The 18,828-nt window shown below is 41.8% G+C and overlaps 4 protein-coding genes across 5 annotated transcripts; all 4 read left to right on the forward strand.

The window, feature by feature from the left end:
• Positions 1-1,363: 1,363 nt before the first annotated feature.
• Positions 1,364-1,739, forward strand: LOC137804044 (histone H2B-like). Its single transcript, XM_068602986.1, has one exon. The coding sequence runs from the start codon at positions 1,365-1,367 to the stop codon at positions 1,737-1,739; it is 375 nt and encodes a 124-aa protein (XP_068459087.1). The 5' UTR covers position 1,364.
• A 1,006-nt stretch (positions 1,740-2,745) lies between these two features.
• LOC137804508 (histone H4) lies at positions 2,746-3,150 on the forward strand. Its single transcript, XM_068603789.1, has one exon. The coding sequence runs from the start codon at positions 2,759-2,761 to the stop codon at positions 3,068-3,070; it is 312 nt and encodes a 103-aa protein (XP_068459890.1). The 5' UTR covers positions 2,746-2,758; the 3' UTR covers positions 3,071-3,150.
• Positions 3,151-5,137: 1,987 nt separating this feature from the next.
• LOC137803934 (histone H1-like) lies at positions 5,138-5,872 on the forward strand. The gene has a single exon (XM_068602798.1). The coding sequence runs from the start codon at positions 5,179-5,181 to the stop codon at positions 5,803-5,805; it is 627 nt and encodes a 208-aa protein (XP_068458899.1). The 5' UTR covers positions 5,138-5,178; the 3' UTR covers positions 5,806-5,872.
• A 3,015-nt stretch (positions 5,873-8,887) lies between these two features.
• Positions 8,888-18,277, forward strand: bbs2 (Bardet-Biedl syndrome 2). 2 transcript variants are annotated; one of them, XM_068604069.1, is made up of 18 exons: positions 8,888-9,012; positions 9,542-9,673; positions 10,035-10,262; positions 10,967-11,092; positions 11,337-11,399; positions 11,601-11,678; positions 11,860-11,964; positions 12,324-12,410; positions 12,557-12,692; positions 13,237-13,376; positions 13,570-13,699; positions 13,803-13,974; positions 14,081-14,210; positions 14,332-14,451; positions 14,617-14,754; positions 14,993-15,105; positions 15,902-16,050; positions 17,198-18,277. In XM_068604069.1, the coding sequence occupies exons 2-18, from the start codon at positions 9,557-9,559 to the stop codon at positions 17,302-17,304; spliced, it is 2,139 nt and encodes a 712-aa protein (XP_068460170.1). In that variant the 5' UTR covers positions 8,888-9,012; positions 9,542-9,556; the 3' UTR covers positions 17,305-18,277. The 2 variants fall into 2 exon arrangements, with proteins under 2 accessions (XP_068460170.1, XP_068460171.1); XM_068604070.1 differs by lacking the exon at positions 8,888-9,012 and having other exon boundaries at positions 9,121-9,673.
• Positions 18,278-18,828: the final 551 nt, after the last annotated feature.

The raw sequence follows: 18,828 nt of genomic DNA on the forward strand, positions 1-18,828 counted from the left end.
CTTAATTTTACATCCTATAATGCTTTGATATTTCATTGTTTTATATGGGATTGGTATGATTGAGACTTTCTGCAAACAATGTATGTTTTAAGTCTAAGGTAATATTTATTGCATGTGCATTATGGTGATGCTTTTATGAGTTTAACAATTAAGAATAAACTGCAATATGAACAAATTAGTCTTCCCAATGTGTTTTTTTGTTGTTGCTAGACTATACATTAAACTACAAATACCAAAAAATTAATGAATACTAAACAGTTGGAGTGATTTTTACAAAGATCCCAACTACATCCTGGAGTTTTACTATGGGGCTGTTCAAATGGATTTTATTATTTTTGCACAAGTGTATCTCCTGGAAGAAATTGAGTTAATTTTAAACCATTACATTCATTTTTTAGCCAACCACAAAGCTTGGCAATAAGTGCAATAGTTTGTCTTTTCTTTCTGGTGTTTTGGCTTTCTTACAAGTCAATAAAAGAGAATAAAATGACACTGGTTCAACCATAGACTGTACAAAGTATGTATAGCAAAAGTCTGTTAAAAGTAGTATTTTGAGTTATAAATACATTAGTCTTGTGTCTATTCACCATTATGGAATGGTTTGTTTTAGCAACATATTTAGATTTCTCAAACCATTTATTGGTTGAATCTGAGGGGAAAAGACAAGACAACAAGTAGTTAATGGCTCCCTCACATGGACAGAATTGGGTTAAAACGATCAAAGGCACGACCAGTGAGGAATATCTGGCACTAAAGTTCAAATTGCTTTATCTTCTGCAAATCAGTGTAATAACACTGCAGGCCACATGACTGTGCAAATGTTGGTTGTGTTTGTAAAGCCAACAAAGTTGCAGAGAAGAAATATAAAAGAGTGTCAATCGATCCGAATAACTGCTTTAGCAGGTTGAAATATGTGGTTCTGTTCTTGGCAGCTGTGTTGTTCTTGGTGCTACTCTTTCGGAATCAAAGGGCCATAAATTCAATCATTTTTAACATTTTAAGAACCGTTAAAGCAATTTATTCCATCAAAGGAGTTGTTGCTATTTAACATATTTGTTCTGGGCTCCTTCCAACAATGTTTATTCATAAAAGCAGATTAGTACACTACACTAGTTAAAATATGTTAAAACATAAAACGTTATAAAACTTACAAGTTGACAACTTTGTATCACTTACGGTAACAAGTCAAACACATAATACATCTGCTCACAGGAACGTTATGTCTGCGCATGCTCAGTCTCGCTCAGCAGACAGCCAATGATGTGTAAGCGGTAGCACAGTAATATTTGCATTAAGTTGATATATATATTCACCGTCCTGAGTTGCAGGAGGTATCTTCCCACTGACTAAAGAATCAAGTAATCATGCCTGACGCCGTCGTGAAAGCGCCCAAGAAGGGCTCCAAGAAAGCCGTCTCTAAGACCGCCAGCAAGAGCGGCAAGAAGAGGCGCAAGTCCAGGAAGGAGAGCTACGCCATCTACGTGTACAAAGTGATGAAGCAGGTCCACCCCGATACCGGCATCTCCTCCAAGGCCATGGGCATCATGAACTGCTTCGTGAGCGACATCTTTGAACGCATCGCTGGCGAGGCCTCTCGCCTGGCTCACTACAACAAGCGCTCCACCATCACTTCCCGGGAGATCCAGACAGCTGTCCGCCTGCTGCTTCCTGGGGAGCTGGCGAAGCACGCTGTGTCTGAGGGAACCAAGGCTGTGACCAAGTACACCAGCTCCAAGTAAACCACCAGACCATACCTTAAAGGCTCTTTTAAGAGCCACCCACTACCTCTAATGATCAATTCCTGCTGCCCCTTAAACTGGTCCACTCGGAGGCTACATAGTGTCTGGCTATCAATGGAGATGTCTGTTGTACTCTTGTCTTCTATTTTTGAGTTATATGGAACCTTGTATAATAATTTTTAGAATAACTGAAATGTTTCATTCTGTATTCTAGTACAGTTCACCCTGTCTCTGGCAGAGTGAACTGTGTTATTCTGCTTGAGCGGAGCAGACTTTACATCTGTAAAAGCGAGTGCCATTTCCTCATTCTGTGCAGTTACAACGCAGTGGCCAGATCAGTGTTTTTCCACAATCATATTGTTTGCACACCATAAATCATTTGTACGAGTTTTTCCCCAAACCTAAATGAACATTGCAGTAAATAAATCCTGACCATGTGATTTGGGCCAGAAATTTGCAAATGATAACCTTGCATAATACAGTAAGTGGGTGATGGGAGTCCCTGGTCTAAAATCAATGAGTTTTCTAAATGACTGTGACCAGTTACATATAGGTACATTAAGTCCAAAATACTATATTTAAAAACAAACGTCTGAACTTGGAGTTTACCTGATGGAATATAAATGTGTTTCTGAGGCCTTCATTCAAATCATGTCTGAAAACCTTGTATACAGTTGGGTCTATACAGGTTATTTCTCTAACAACTTCCTGTCAGAGCATCAGTTCAGTGATCAAGATCACGGATGGACTTTTCCCAAAAGACGTTGATACTGTACTTTAGTTACATTTTAAGTACAATATTAATGACCGAAACTCTCGCTTGTTAAGTCATAGACACGTAGCTCATTAATGCTGTTGTTCAGCAGGTGGCGCTAAAGCACCAAAGAGTTTTATCCTCAACCTCCATGAGAAGAAGAAGAAGAGTCCCTCGTGTCTTCTATCACGTCCTCAGACATGTTTTAAATATGCGAGAACTCCTCCTCTTTCTTCACTCTGTTGAATTACTTTGACCAGAGAAGATGAGCGGAAGAGGCAAAGGAGGAAAAGGACTCGGTAAAGGAGGCGCTAAGCGTCACCGTAAAGTCCTCCGTGACAACATCCAGGGAATCACCAAGCCCGCTATCCGCCGTCTGGCTCGCCGCGGTGGAGTGAAGCGTATCTCCGGTCTGATCTACGAGGAGACCCGCGGAGTGCTCAAGGTCTTCCTGGAGAACGTGATCCGTGATGCCGTCACCTACACCGAGCACGCCAAGAGGAAGACGGTGACCGCCATGGATGTGGTGTATGCTCTGAAGAGGCAGGGACGCACTCTCTACGGATTCGGGGGTTAAACTCTGGCTGACGTCATCAAACAACAAACGGTCCTTTTAAGGGCCACAAATGTACTCAATATAAAGAGCTGACTTCCTGATCATAAAATGGAACAAATATGCAGCATGAAAAACTGAATGTAACTGATCATGACATGAGATTAACTAACCAGAGACTAAAGATATTTTCATTAATGGCAAATGAGGTCATTCTTTTTTTTTTTTTTTTTTTTAATTTTTGTAATGCAATATTTGATATACAGTCTGCTTTAGTGGGGATATATATTTTTGTTTGCAAATGTGATCAATGCTGGATGGTCCCCTTTTGTTTATGCATCATCCAATACACTAGATTAATGTTTGTTCCAAGACTGTCTTTGTGAATCAGAAGCGCTTATGTCTGAGTAAATGGTATTTAAGGTTGTCTCAGCTGGCATACAACTAACCTATAATATTGATTTAATTAATACAGCCACATCACAAATCAATATTGGAGCACATGATTTGTTTTGGTAATGGTAACATATTCATAGTTGCTAATTATATGATATAACAAACCACTATACATTTGGGATTACTTTACATGGACTGAGTACAGAGGTGAGCAAGACTTGCTCTTTTGCTCCCACTGACTGAATCATTTTGCATGAAATTTCTTGATTTTAAAAGGTCAACTCATGTATCTTTGCTCTGTAGTATCCAAACTGCTGTACGTTATTATTTAACACATTTGAAATGTAATTTTCAGTCTGTCCTCACCTGAACCCTAGCACAATACATACAATAACCCTCCTTCTGTATTCTAATGGCAGACTACAAACCAACTTAAAGTGTGTGCTTTACTGTGGTGTGTAATATCATGGCTCTATGACATATGAGTGGAAATTAAAATAACTTCACAAAGAAGTTACATGCTGTATATTTAGCATGTTAACAAATGTAAATAATTCACCTTTGATTGTATTTGTTTGCACGGTGGCTTGACGCTCCAGTCCCTCATATCCAGCACCTTCTGCTCTCAGTCTTTTTCCTTATGGTGTATAAAGTGCCATTGAGTCCTGTACGTCCAAACTGTAATCCAAAAAGTTACAACTGAATTTCTGCTCAATAGTGTCATTATTCCAAATATCCTGCCAGTCCGTCATTTCACATACAAAATAATGTAACTTGTTTGATGTACCTTTGTCAAGTTTATCTTGGACCTCATTTCCCACGATTCCAACATGAATTGGTACCAAAGGGATATATTTCTCAATGTTGTAATTTCAATCCTAACAATAATGAACAATAACCTGAGTTATAAGATCATCTTGAGCTGTTTGATCTGGAGATATTGTTATTTGAATTGGTTTGACATCCTCTACCCACTGATGACTGATGGTGTCAGTTCTGCTGTGTGTACTGATCACCTGTTTGCTATTATTTCAAAAGTTCCTTTGTCAAAAACTGCTGTTTGACCCGTCGTGAGGATTTATAATATTCACCACTGGTATATGTATGAATTAAAGAATAACTATTTCTATGAAAAGTAGTCATCATCTGACATGTATCAAGCAGCTCTGATAGGAAGTGTGGCTGAACTGCACCGTGAGCCTCGACCATCGTCAGTGTGTTTGCTGCTCCCAGAATAACTTGAGTTTATTGTAAAGTGATCGACATCAGACGGTTGTTTTTACATCGAGACCCTGGACAAACATGTGGACCAGTTGGAAAACGGGGTTTGACGGAGATCGGATACATTTTAAATCACTTAAAGAGAGAAATGAGTCGGAAAACCCGCTGACTCGCGCTCCCCACGGCGGCGTGTGAGGGAGGTTTGGAGGCTGCTCAAAGTAAATACAGAGCTCATTGGAGCTCTACGTGACTTCAAGATGAAGGGAAACATTTCCTCCATCGGCTCCCTTCACCGCCAGCCTTCAGCACTTGTTCCACGTGTAGTTTTTAGTATTTTATCAGTGAAGAGAAAACACAAGTGAGTCGGCTTTCCGACTGCTCGGAGGAGTCCCGGGCTGGGTTGAGTCTCCACGGTTCTCATGTAGTGTTCAAGTACCGCCTCCTGCTCGGAGCTCTCCACCAGTCAGTCAGACTCTCGTGTTTACTGAGCACCAGCAGCAGATCAACGAAAGGAAATGGCAGAAGTAGCCCCAGCTCCGGCGGCCGCGCCGGCCAAAGCAGCCAAGAAGAAGGTGTCCAAGCCCAAGAAGGCCGGTCCCAGCGTGGCCGAGCTCATCGTGAAAATTGTGTCCGCGTCCAAGGAGCGCACCGGTGTGTCCGCCGCAGCCATCAAGAAGGCTCTGCTCGCCGGAGGATACGACGTGGAAAAGAACAAGTCCCGCGTCAAGCTCGCCATCAAGGCCCTGGTGGTAAAGGGCACTCTGGTCCAGACCAAGGGCACCGGGGCCTCGGGCTCCTTCAAGATGGGCAAGCAGGCGGCCGACAAGCCGGCAAAGAAAGCCGCTCCCAGAGCCAAGAAGCCCGCGGCGAAGAAACCCGCGGCGGCCAAGAAGCCCCGAGCGGCAGCGGCAGCAAAGAAAACCGTGGCCGCCAAGAAGTCTCCCAAGAAGGCCAAGAAGCCCGCAGCGGCGGCCAAGAAACCCGCAGCAGCGGCCAAGAGCCCCAAGAAGGCAGCCAAGAGCCCCAAGAAGCCCACCAAGAGTCCCAAGAAGGTGGTGAAGAAGGCCCCCGCGGCAAAGAAGGCTCCCGCCAAGAGGGTCGCCAAGCCCAAAACCAAGAAAGCAGCACCCAAGAAGAAGTGAATCCTGCTCTCAGCCTGAACAACCAACGCTCCTATAAAAGGCTCTTTTAAGAGCCACCCACACAATCTTTAAGAGCTTTTTCCTCGCCTAGAATTTGGTGACCGGCAGATTAAATAGTCACATTTTATTTTCAAGAAAAAGTATACCTGGAATAGCCAAATGACATATTCTTACATGTTAATTAGCTGGACATTTGGGACATTTATATTTCATTTTCAACTTTGGCTTATCTTAATGCCAGCTGCACAGCCACAACCAAGCAATGACCAGTCACTGCTCATTGCAATTAAGTTTAGTTCATATTATCCCTCAAAAACATATCTCAATCAATACATTTAGTGGCATAATGCCTTCAGTATCATCAACTCAACTTCAAAGTTTACTGCGAACATATATTCAGATAAGTGATGACATTTTATTAAGATTGGTGGAGAAGCCCTGGAATAATATACAATGGTGTGCAGCAGAGGGAGCTCTTTGACCAGATGAGAGAGGCCTTATTTGTCCTCACACTACCAGGGCAGAGTTTTAAAGCACAAACTGAGGACGGGATTTTAAAAAAAATCGTCCTTTTTACGGAGAGGTTTCTTCTTCTAATTCTCACAAGTATAAGAGGTTGAAATCCCAGACGAGCCCTGTATTTAAACCTCTGTGGTTTGAAAGGAAAGATCCAGGACACACATGACCCAGCCAACATTCTGCATAAAGTATACGCAAAGCTAATAACTTGTGTTAAATGTAACACTTTAATTACAATTCACTGCACAGCAGTTCCATTTCAATGTGATTCGGATTTCCTGAACACACTTGATCAAAGAGGTTGTGTACTCAACATAACATATTCATGTTGATCGCGTATGCAGATGGCAATGTAAAATGTTCACATAGCCTGGAGTACAAATATGTTAGAAAGGCCACATCAACTGAAAAAGTACACAGTGACACACATAATTATACACAGAATCTATAATTTTGTAACTAAAACTGAACATCTGGGATACAGCCCTGAGAGCCCACACTCAACTTCTCCTGAAAGTTCTCTCTAAAAAAAAGGGGAAATGGTTGAGGATTACAGGCCCCTCTGACCCTGCATAACTCCCCCGTTGACGCTGTGGAGTCCTTCCGCTTCCTGGGCTCCATCATCACCCAGGACCTCAAATGGGAGCTGAACATCAGCTCCATCACAAAGAAGGCTCAGCAGAGGATGTTCTTCCTTAGGCAGCTGAAGAAATTCAACCTGCCGAAGACAATGATGGTGCACTTCTACACTGCCATCATTGAGTCCATCCTCTAGAAGCATCCCCTAGGAGCAGAGGCAGTGGCTGCACACTGCAGCCACTGCCAAGGACAAGGCTAGGCTGCAGCGCATCATCCGCTCTGACGAGAGGGTGATTGGCTGCAATCTGCCGTCCCTCCAGGACTTCTTCGCTTCCAGGACTTTGAAGCGGGCAGGGAAGATTGTGGCCGACCACTCTCATCCTGGACATAAACGTTTCGAGCTCCTTCCCTCTGGCAGGAGGCTTAGGTCCATCAGGACCAAGACCTCACGCCACACAAATAGTTTTTTCCCGGCAGCAGTAGGGCTCATCAACAGAGCCCGGGTCCCCCACTGACTGACTGTCTCCCCAGGACCTTCTCTCCCTTCTATCCCATGCACAACTGTCCACACCGCATATTCAAAGTCACCCGCCTGCCACTTTGCTCATCACCTGTCACTTCAACGTTCATTACAGCAGCACTTAGGCAGCACTTCGATGGCTATTACTGATAGCACTTACTGTGCACTTTACTTTACCTTTACTCTTATTATTATCATTATTATTATTGATCGTTACCCTTTTATTTTTTATTTTACTTGCATTGCTACATATTTACTGCACATTTACTGCATCTTTACTTATGTACTTGTTTTTTTATCCAAATTTTATATTTTTACTTGTACAGTTAAATGTTCCTTGTTGTTGTTGTTGTTGTTGTTGTTGTTGTTGTTGTTGTTGTTGTTGTTGTTGTTGTGTTTTATGATGCACCTTCCGCCAGGACAAATTCCTCGTTTGTAATAACTTACGTGGCAATAAAACATTTCTGATTCCTCACTCCCTCTTCTCTCCGACTACACTGATAGTTGCATATTCCATAATGAAGAATATCTGTTTCCTTAACGCACCAACATCCTGGTAGAGCTCCTGTCTATTCTCCTCCACACCATGTAGCTTGTCTAAATTTGAGGTCTCTCTTGAATAAGTCCTTCATTCTAAATTACATGTCATAATGAAAAGCTGTCTTGTTAATTATCAGCAATCCGTTTAAGCAGCAGGGGCGCAATACTTATTCTCCCATTGTTTTTAGAGATTTCCAGTCTCTCATTTGTATCATGTGACATGGTCTATACAGCAAATGGTTCTGTTCCCTCCTGCTTGGACAAGCAGCAGTACATACCATTAAAACAAAATACACATGATATAACGGTTCTAAATAAGTTCCGCCATATTTTTATTCTAATATTTGTTCTTTTAGGTAAGTAACAACTTAATGGAGAAATAATATCAAGCTTCATAGCACTGAGTCAGCTCTACTGAAAGTCGTATTTAAAGTTATGGCATGCTATTTTTATCATACAGCATTTTTTTAAGTGCTTTGTAAATATACTGTATTTGATGTGATAATATAAATATATAATTGTTACCACCAGAGGGTAATGTTGGACTATATATGATGCGCAGCGTCACCTTATATCAGCCGTTTAAAATGTTTTATTACACATCTAAGCTGCATGTAACTACAGCTGTGGACAACTGCACATCCGATGTTTATATTTTTTTAATCTGAGTGACTATAGAGGTATGCAACATTAAATCAGTGGAACACCCCTTGAGGTTATCAAGAAAGAGCTAATTATAACTGAAGACGTGCGGTATTGTACATTATACAGTATTTTGCTTACATACATTGCAAACATAAAAGGGAAAATGCCCAGCAAAGTTACAGTTAAGTTACAGTTATTAACTTCATGTAACATTAGACCTCTTCCATGCCTCCACGGCGCACTCCCATGGTTGACCAGAGCCTTTTATTTTGAAAGCAACACATAGGAAGTAATTGTTGGCAGGCAATCGCTGTCAACTACCGTTGCGTTGTCGTGCTATCCAGCTAGCTACTTTGCTGGTTAGCTATTTTGAACCGCAATCCAACAGCTGAAGAGGGATCCAGGTGAGATTGCACGAATGGGCAACGTTACGGCCCCGAAGTGATCTCGTTGGTTTTACGACCGTCAATGTGGTTTCCGGCGACATTGAACCAGCGACGGTAACGTTGGCTAGTTAGGTAGCATTAACTCGAGAGGCATTAAAGGCAAATATTGGCGATTTTTATTTCCTTTCAATAATTTATATTGTACATGCGTTTGAAACAGAGCTTGCCGTTTGTTATAAAGTCACACTTTGTGACTGTTTATTCTATAGTTAACATTCTTGAGCAGCAAACGACGGGGAGATTAGATTAGCCAGACGGACAGCTTTAGCTTCCCTCTCACTGTTGCCAGGCAACAGACGCTCCGCTTGGCGTCCGGGGTAAAGCCCGTAATTACATTAGTGGGGCAAAACCACGCGATGTCGTCTCTTGATCCTATGGCAACCTATTTCGCTCATGTCCTTAATTTATCATATTGCTATCCCAAAAGATCTGAAATTTCAAAGTGCACTTTCCGGTCTGTCTGTCTGTTCTTTGGCCTCGTGTCAAGATCTCCAGGAGCACCATGTTGGTCCCTATATTCACACTGAAGCTGAACCACAAGATCAACCCTCGCATGGTGACTGTTGGGAAATTTGATGGAGTCCACCCATGCCTTACTGCAGCCACACAGGCTGGAAAGGTGAGGGGAAAAAAAACATGTTCACTGCTCCAACATCATTGTGTTGAATCCGTTATTGGCAGTAAGTATATTGTAGAGCATGGTTGCTCTCTTAGTCCATGAACATTATTCCATCTTTGATTTTCTCAGTTATTTATCCCACTTTACATGCCTGATATCAGACAGAATTGAGTGGGTGAATTCAAAGGTCTGGACCCAGGCAACCACTTTTGAGTACTTCACCACATGTCTCCTCGACTTATTACAGCACTTCATCACTATTGATTATAGAATACATTTCTTGCTTTTCCTACTCACTATAAGTCATGTACGCTTTATGATTCCCTCTCATGCCCTGAATTCCCTCTGTTTCTCTCGTCAGGTTTTTATCCATAACCCTCATGCTCGTGGTCAAAGACCAGTGGCCCACCGCCTGAGCCAGAGCACACAAGACTCTGACATCTCGCTCCTCAACATCAACCAGGCCGTCACTTGTCTGACGGCAGGAACGCTGGGACCAAACACCACTGGGGACACGCTGTTGGTGGGATCCCAGACCAACCTGCTGGCCTATGATGTCCATGACAACGCTGATATTTTCTACAGAGAGGTGAGTGAAACGGAGAATAGGTGGAGGGTACTTGGGTGTAGAGGTCTTTCCGGGAATGAAGTCTAAGACAATGGAACAATGCTTAGTGTATATTGGTTAAATGCATAGAGGTTACGGTGAACTAAACACGTGTTGTTGTTGCAAAATTTCTGCTTAACTGTTTGGGGAACAGTGTGTAGGATGGAGGGGGATTTTGTAGCAGAAATGTATTAAAATAAATCATAACTATGCTTCATTAGCTTTTAACCACTCCCTTCATAACCATGCGATTAAACTACTCTCACTCCTTGCTCTGTTGTAGTAGAAAAATATATTTTTTCCATCTCTACTCATCCAAAACACTGCAACATACACAACAATGTTGCAATGACCACAGTAATGTAACTTTTATTTGTGGTGCCTGGGCTTTGGTAAGTGTCAGTCTATGAGAAGTTAGTGCATACATGCAAATATATAATTAAATATAATATGTTAATGATATATATATATATATATATATATATATATATATATATATATATATATACAAAAATTGTAAAAATATTATGTTAAAACATCTTTGCATCTCTGCTGTTTGTATCAAACTGAATACTTAAAAGACACAAGAAAAAAACACAATTATGGTTTAAACTGTCAACATGTTGTGCAGTACAGTATTCCATCTCAAAGAGCCTTGTTTCTGTTTCTTCTGTGTCGGGGTGTAGGTGACAGATGGGGCCAACGCTATTGTGTTGGGGAAACTCGGGGACATCCCGAGACCTCTTGCCATCATTGGAGGGAACTGCGCTTTACAAGGCTTTGACTACGCTGGCAATGACCAGTTTTGGACAGTAAGCACAGCAAAGCAACATTTTAATATCACTACAGTCTGTCTTACATTCAAGAAGTTAGTTTCATTGAATAGCGATGCAACACACAACTCATGAGACAGTGACACAAGTGTTTGATTAACAACATATTTCCATGTGCTATGTCTCTGCAGACCCAGCCAATTTCCAACATTCCCTGTCAAGATGAATAACTCCTTGTCTGAATCAACTAAATTAATATTTTAATGAGGTGTCTTGTCTTTAGGTGACTGGCGACAATGTCCGATCTCTGGTATTATGTGATTTCACTGGGGATGGAAAAAATGAGGTAAGTCTTGACAGGCTGGCAGGCAGAGAGACACATGTTGTGTTGTTGCTCCATCTGACTCCAGAGCTTCGTCACACATCTTCCTCCTGTCTCTCTCCCGTCCGCGACATACCTCTAATTGCAAAATGTTGTTTCTAAACTATAGACACAAGTTAAATGAAAGATTTGACAAAATCATTGTCAGCTATTGTTTTTTTACAGCTTCTCGTCGGATCGGAGGACTTTGACATCAGAGTATTCAAAGAGGATGAGCTTGTGTCTGAGATGACTGAGAACGAGGTAAATAGATGCAATGTGTTTCACTTTTAATCACATCTACTCCTGAGAAAATCCATCAAAACTAACAGTGTGTTGTTTTTTTTAAACTTTAAATTATGTTTTGTACAAGGGACAGTCAGCAATAACACTTGAACTCATCATTGCACCGTGACTAGTTTTCCCTCTGTCCTTTTCCTGGCAGACCATAACGTCACTGTGCTATATGCATGGCAGCAGGTTCGGCTATGCCCTGGCCAATGGCACTGTGGGAGTTTACGACCGCACTGCCCGCTACTGGAGGATTAAGGTACCGGAATAATTGATGATAACGTCGTCTTGGAATAGACAGCCTAACCTTGTTGGGGAAAAAATAGGCATTAGCAAATGCTAGTGTCGGAGTCAAGACCACCGAGACCAAGTCGTGCTGATCATCCAGTTTTTCAAAACACAGTTAATGACATTTGAGTAGTTATCATTGTTTCCATCAGCCTTTTCCCTCTGAAAGTTTTTGTTCTGTTTATTCAAAGTCTATAGAACAACCCCTATCATGCAAGCGGTACGATATCTTGTTGTATGTCCTTATCTATTTGAGTCTGTTTGACTTTAAATGTAATGTGTCTCCATTCCCTATTTGATAATGTGTTGTTTTTTTCACTCTCCAATCAGTCAAAGAATCACGCAATGAGCATCCATGCCTTTGACCTGAATGCTGACGGGGTGGTGGAGCTCATCACTGGCTGGTCCAATGGAAAGGTCAGCTCACACACTGGCGTTTAGGGACAACCTCTCACACTTCAGAAATACCATTTATAATTAGATTTGTGAACACAACAAGTAATTCATTTCTACAGTATATTTAGTTTGTCTTCAGTGTTGATCACATTCTCCTTTTATTTCAGATTGATGCTCGTAGTGATCGCACAGGCGAGGTAATTTTTAAAGACAACTTTTCCTCTTCTGTGGCTGGAGTGGTGGAGGGAGACTACAGGTTGGATGGACAGATACAACTTATCTGCACCTCCACAGAGGGAGAAGGTATTATGTGTAGATGTCTGTCTGTATGGTTTGCATGTAAAAAGACATGTTAGAAATGGTTAAATAGAGACCGTGTACCTGGATGAATGCTTTTACAAATATTTGGAAAACACTGTCTGTGTTTCTTAGTGCCCTTTTTTTATCAGTGCTAATATCCCATTAACTCCCGACCAAGTGACAGAACGAGGAGAGTGTGTGTGTTTGTGCATAACCCCATACTTTTTAGTTAACACAAATTACTAATTGTTGCAGTGCTGTCCCCTAACTCAATTGAGATTTTATTGAATTTTACTTGCATTTGTGATTCTCTGACCTTTTTTTTAGATTGAGTGCAACTAACTAGCACATCAATATGTCCACTTCCTGTGTACTTCAGTTCATCTGGAGATAGAAATAGCACATAACACATATTGTCAGCTGTAACTGTACTATAAGCTTATTTCAGCCATAGCATCAAAACATGCTGAACATGATGTGGGGGGATCTGATTATTTAAGCTTGGATAAGAATGTCATCAGTCTTGTAAATGGTGTGTATCTTGTAGTTCGTGGTTACCTGCCAGCCAGTAAAGAGCTTAAAGGGAATCTCATGGACTCCAGTGCTGAACAGGACCTCATTAGAGAGCTCAGCCAACGCAGACAGAATCTGTTGCTGGAGCTACGCAACTATGAAGAAAACGCCAAGGTACATGTATATATTATTAGATATAATTGTAATATTACACAGATGAGCGAAATCTCTTTTAAAAAATGTTTTCCTTCATCATTTTATTTGTATCATAATTCTGCTGTCTCACTGTTTGTTCAGAGGTCTTTATTGACATATATATATATAAATGTATATGGTAACATCCGCACAAACTGTACTATCGTTCCAGGGTGTGTCAGAGACAAACAGTGGGATTGGTGTCATCCCGGCCAACACTCAGCTCCAGACAGCGCTGTCAGTGAAACCTGCTACAGAGGCTCAGAAAGCTCATGTTGAGCTCAGCATTTCAACACCAAATGGTAGATTGTACAAGGAGTGAGGCTTAGAATTTCAAGCATATTCAAGGGCAGGGTAAATACTCTCCAGTCCCAAGTCCCTGAATCTCTTCTTTATCCTCTCCAGAAACCATCATTCGTGCAGTGCTAATCTTCGCAGAGGGGATATTTGAGGGGGAGAGTCACGTTGTCCACCCGAGTGCTCAGAACCTGTCAGGCTGTGTCCGGGTCCCCATTGTCCCCCCAAAAGATATACCAGTAGATCTGCACATCAAAGCCTTTGTTGGAGGGAAAACTAGGTAGGATGTGTGAGTAAGTAAAGGATGTGTGCTGGCATGATTAATTGCATTTTTCTCACCATATAATTAACCACCTTCTCTGTACGTCATTGTTTTTCTGCTCCAGCACCCAATTCCATGTTTTTGAAATCACTCGTCAGCTACCTCGTTTCTCCATGTATGACATCACAGTTGACTCCGCAGCTGCTCCGCCCACTGGAAGGGTCACCTTCAGCATCAACGACAGACCGCAGAGGGTAGGCTGTCAGTGTCTGTGATCAGTCCCACAGCATGTTCAAGGCAATAACATCCTGATATATGTTTGCTAATTAAAAAAGTTGTGTGCGTGTGTGCGTGTGTGCATGCGTGCGTGTGTAGGTGGTGATGTGGCTGAATCAGAACTTCTTGCTGCCAGAAGGAGTAGACAGCCCAGACATCACTTTTAATTCTCTAAGAGGAGGGGGACTGTTGTCCATCAGTATGGCCAGCAATGGACAGGTGCAAACACACAACAGCACTTATATGTTGAGCTATATTATGGTGACATTTTGACTGTAAATATGTGGTTTTAGAGTGAGCAAAACTTTTGCATGAAGTTACAATAGCTACTGAAATACCCTTTTAAAATAACATGCCTAATTATTCGTCAATTTGACCAATCAGATCACTCTGAGTACCGATGATATTGACCTGGCAGGAGATCTGGTCCAATCACTCGCCTCCTTCTTGGCAATAGAGGACTTGTCAGCAGAAGCAGACTTCCCTGGATACTTTGAGGAGCTACACACTACACTCACTGAGGTTCGGCTTTGATGACATTGAATCCAAGACATACCCTCAATCCATCCCCACATGTACATTGACTTGTACATGTACTGTACATTATGATTCCAACTGCCTGTGTAAAAGGCTTTTCAAGGCTGAGAAAAGTCAGAGAGCAATTCATTATTTATTTGTCAGGAGAGAGAATGTAGTTGCTGCAGTTGTTATTTTTCTATCTCTGGTTTCATATTGAGTCCTATACATATCTGCATGCCAGGTGGATGAGTACCACTCTGTCCATCAGAAGTTAACTGCAGCCATGGCCGACCACTCCAACTATATCAGGAACATGCTGGTGCAGGCAGAGGACGCTCGCCTTATGGGCGTCATGTGAGTACAAATACAGTAAATGGAACTGATTGCATTTATATTGATTGTTAAATGCTACAGTATATGTGATATACAGGCAACGATAGACAATGCTTCGAACTCTCTGTTAGAGACATTTTTCAGGTGACATATTGAAGTTGATAAAAAAGAAATATGGTTGCATCATGCAATTTAGGTCAGCCACGTCCAGAGCTGTGCTATTGTGAATGTTTGTTTTAAAGGCATCAACTATAAAATGCCATGAGCAAACCCTCACCTACCACCCAAACAACAATTGGCAAAGTTTTCCTTAAATGTTACCATGACAATTCAAAATGTCTGTTGGGAAAACTTTGATCTAGGGATTTCTGAAACAAAAGAACGAATGATGAACAAACACACAGTTGCAAATGTATTAGGTACACCTAGCTAAACCTAATAGTGCTACATTAAATCCTCCCTTCATGAATGTTATAATGTTCTTTTTTCTTGAAACCTTATGGACATTTTGGATTCTGCTGAATTGTATTATGTTGTAATAAAAGGTGATTCTCATATTGAATACACCCTCATCAATATGATGACGTGATGGACAACATATTAGAAAGACCTTATAGTACAACATTTTACAATCCAACCGACAATTCAAACTCTCAAAAACTATTTCAACAACAACTTGGGACTGAGTGTGTATTTCCCCATAGATATTGATACTACTGATATCAATCTTTTCTCTTTGCCCACACGACCAAACAGACTCATTGTTTCTCTTCCTCTCATCCCCATACTGTGTGATTTTCTCCCTCTCCCTCTGTAGGACAACGATGAAGAAGCGTTACAGAGAGCTGTACGACCTGAATAGGGATTTGATCAACGAGTATAAAATCCGCTCTAACAACCACAATGCATTACTTGCCTGCCTCAAGTCTGTCAACCAGGCCATACAGCGGGCTGGTAGACTCCGAGGTAGGCCACTGTGTGTGTGTGTGTGTGTGTGTGTGTGTGTGTGTGTGTGTGTGTGGGTGTGGGTGTGGGTGGTGTGTGTGAATAAATGCATATGTGAGATGCACTGTAAAAAACACAATTCCTTTACAACTGCATGACTGACTGTCTGAGTCAATACATGTTATTGTATCTGGGCGGGTTGTTGATTGTAGTGCATGTGTGTCGCTGGTCCAGATGTTGGCTCTCTGTTGTTCCCAAAGCTTTTGCACACAATGTGAATTTTCCAAAGCTTTGCTGATGTTGGTGAGGGACTACAAATGCTTTGCAGAGTAGTTGAATATGGCTCACACAAGCTATTAACTTGAACGCTCTGTTCCAAGATTTGGCTCTGAGCTATCTGTCTTACTGTAAAAGTTACAAACATTTAGCTTTAAAACATTAAGCATCCCTTGACAAGCAAATGTCTATATTTTAGTCAGGACACTGAGCACTCAAAACCGTGCTATTCATTTTTTTTCATGGCTGTAAACAACATTAAAATCCCACTACTGTATATATGTCAGTGGCAGGCCATCAGGGCCAGCAAGGCCTTCTCTGCCAGCCTAAACAGAATCACAAAGTTATAGCTATAATTTAAAAAAAAAGGCCTCGAACGCTGTCTTAATGCTCTTTATCCAACCACATCTCACCTCTGTCTCTCTGTATGTCTCTCTCTCTCTCTTTCTTATTTTGGGCTGGCCGCTGTGTAATCCCTGCGCTGTGTGATTTATAGACCTTGCACAGTGCACACACACTCCGGTACTTTAGGTGGCGCTGTATGCACCTAGTCAAGTTGGTTGTGCTACTTTAACGTGTAGAAGAAGAACACTTTAACTTGGAGAGAAGGAGAAAGTGTCCAGCTACAGATTGTAGCAGAAGACTATTCCCTGTGGATCTCACTCTGCTTGTGAGACATGCGTGATGGAAACTGCAACTTTCCATCTGGCACAAATCCTGGCACAACTTAAGAATACAACAAAACAGGCATTGTAAAAGAGATTTCATTATCAATTGGCTATGCGCAGAGTTTAGAAGCTAAACAGCATTTTCTCTATGTGTCGTTACAACTTGCATACCTGTCTTGTTTCCTCACATTAACCTGCCTGTCACTATTCCCCCTCACCTTCAGTCGGCAAGCCCAAGAACCAAGTGATCTCTGCCTGCCGAGACGCCATCAAGAGCAATAACATCAACGCACTCTTCAGGATCATGAAAGCTGGCACCGCATCCTCCTGAGGGGTGGAAGGGGTGGTGATGCAGGAATGGACAAAGAGATTGAAAGTACAAGCACAACGCACAACGAATCACTACAACTGTAGTGTTAAACTTTATCTATTTGGCACCAGCAAGGATTCCCCCCAGAAGGATGAGACGAGAACCACACGAAGACGTGAAACAGGACGCTGTTGTAGCCTTAATCAATTTTTTTTTGCCTGGCAGCAACATTTGGTACTAGCTCCTTTTTACTGGATCTGAACATTTGGAGTACGACTCACTCAGAGAGATAGAATGCTGACTACAGGCTTAGTGTGCTTGGAAGAGCTTGATTTAGTGCAGTTAAAGCTTAGCAAGATGATTGTTCAGCTGGATCAAAAGAGGTCGTGGAGTGCTTCCCTGAAACTTTTTCTCAAAAGCATTGGAGCAAAGATGTTCTAAGTACAATGATGATTCAGAGAAAATAGTTTTAATGCATTGATCTGACTACTGTCTAAAACTCATGCAAAACAAAATAATGTTTTTTCTCCAGTTCTACTCTCACATACACTGTCCTTTACATCAGTAGAAATGTGATACCCTTTCACAGTTTCTAGGTAACGATGCACATTTGTCAAGGGAACGTTTAAACTTCAGGGAAGAAACTGTTTCCACTGAGATGAGGCTCGGGTTGTAGGAAAATGGAATATCTGCGGGATCGGCACCCTGACTGTTTAGTTGAGCTGACACAGTGTGTTTAGAGGGAACACAGCTGGAGCAAGACAGAAACAGAGAGCAGCCTCCTCCCAGGTCATGCCTTTGAAATCAGCGATGGCTGCGACAGCTCAGAGCTGTAGCTCAGGTCTCTGCTCCCAGCTGTTGTGCATTTGTGTGACGTTTGGAGCCAAAGAAAATACTTTAATGAATGGATGTTACAGAGGATCAACGTTGTGTGTTGTTTTACTTGTTTACCTAGATGGTACACAGAGATTGTGAATGTATAATTGGGTAAAGTGGTCGGTAACTATTAATAAATGATCTCTTGTTTTAAAAGAACGTATTTGGTATCTTTGGAAACGTGGCTATATCTGCTAGAATTTAAGTTATGCTTCAGCAGGTTTGAACAAAGTTTGGCTGCACAGCAGGAGCTGGAAAAAGGTGACCCATCAATCAAGAGGGAAAATTACAATGAATTGGGAAAATGTGGCTTCCAGTTTTTGAACAAGCATCTCTGCCATGCAAGCTGTAATGCAGATTTGCAAGGGTCTTCTGATTTATTTGAATCATGTATTTGCCAGTTAAACTGTACTATAACATCCAGCAGTAAGGACCGAAACCTTGCAGACATGTTCACTTCTTATAAGAAAGTCTACTTTCAGCTTTTCCAACCTCAACTTTCCTACTTTTTGTGTAGTTCTGATTGGATGCACACATGTTCACTGGCGCGCTGTATTCTATAGGAACTACATATGGTGCAGCACAGCCTCAGTCCATAGTCGTAAATTACTGCTGCTCGTGCTGTGCGTCTGCATGTGTTCTCCCGTATGGCTGGGTTGCTTGACCTAA

Source organism: Clinocottus analis, unplaced genomic scaffold (assembly GCF_023055335.1).
Source record: "Clinocottus analis isolate CAN_PGR_092001 unplaced genomic scaffold, fCliAna1.0.p SCAF_6, whole genome shotgun sequence".
Lineage (NCBI taxonomy): Eukaryota > Metazoa > Chordata > Actinopteri > Perciformes > Cottidae > Clinocottus > Clinocottus analis.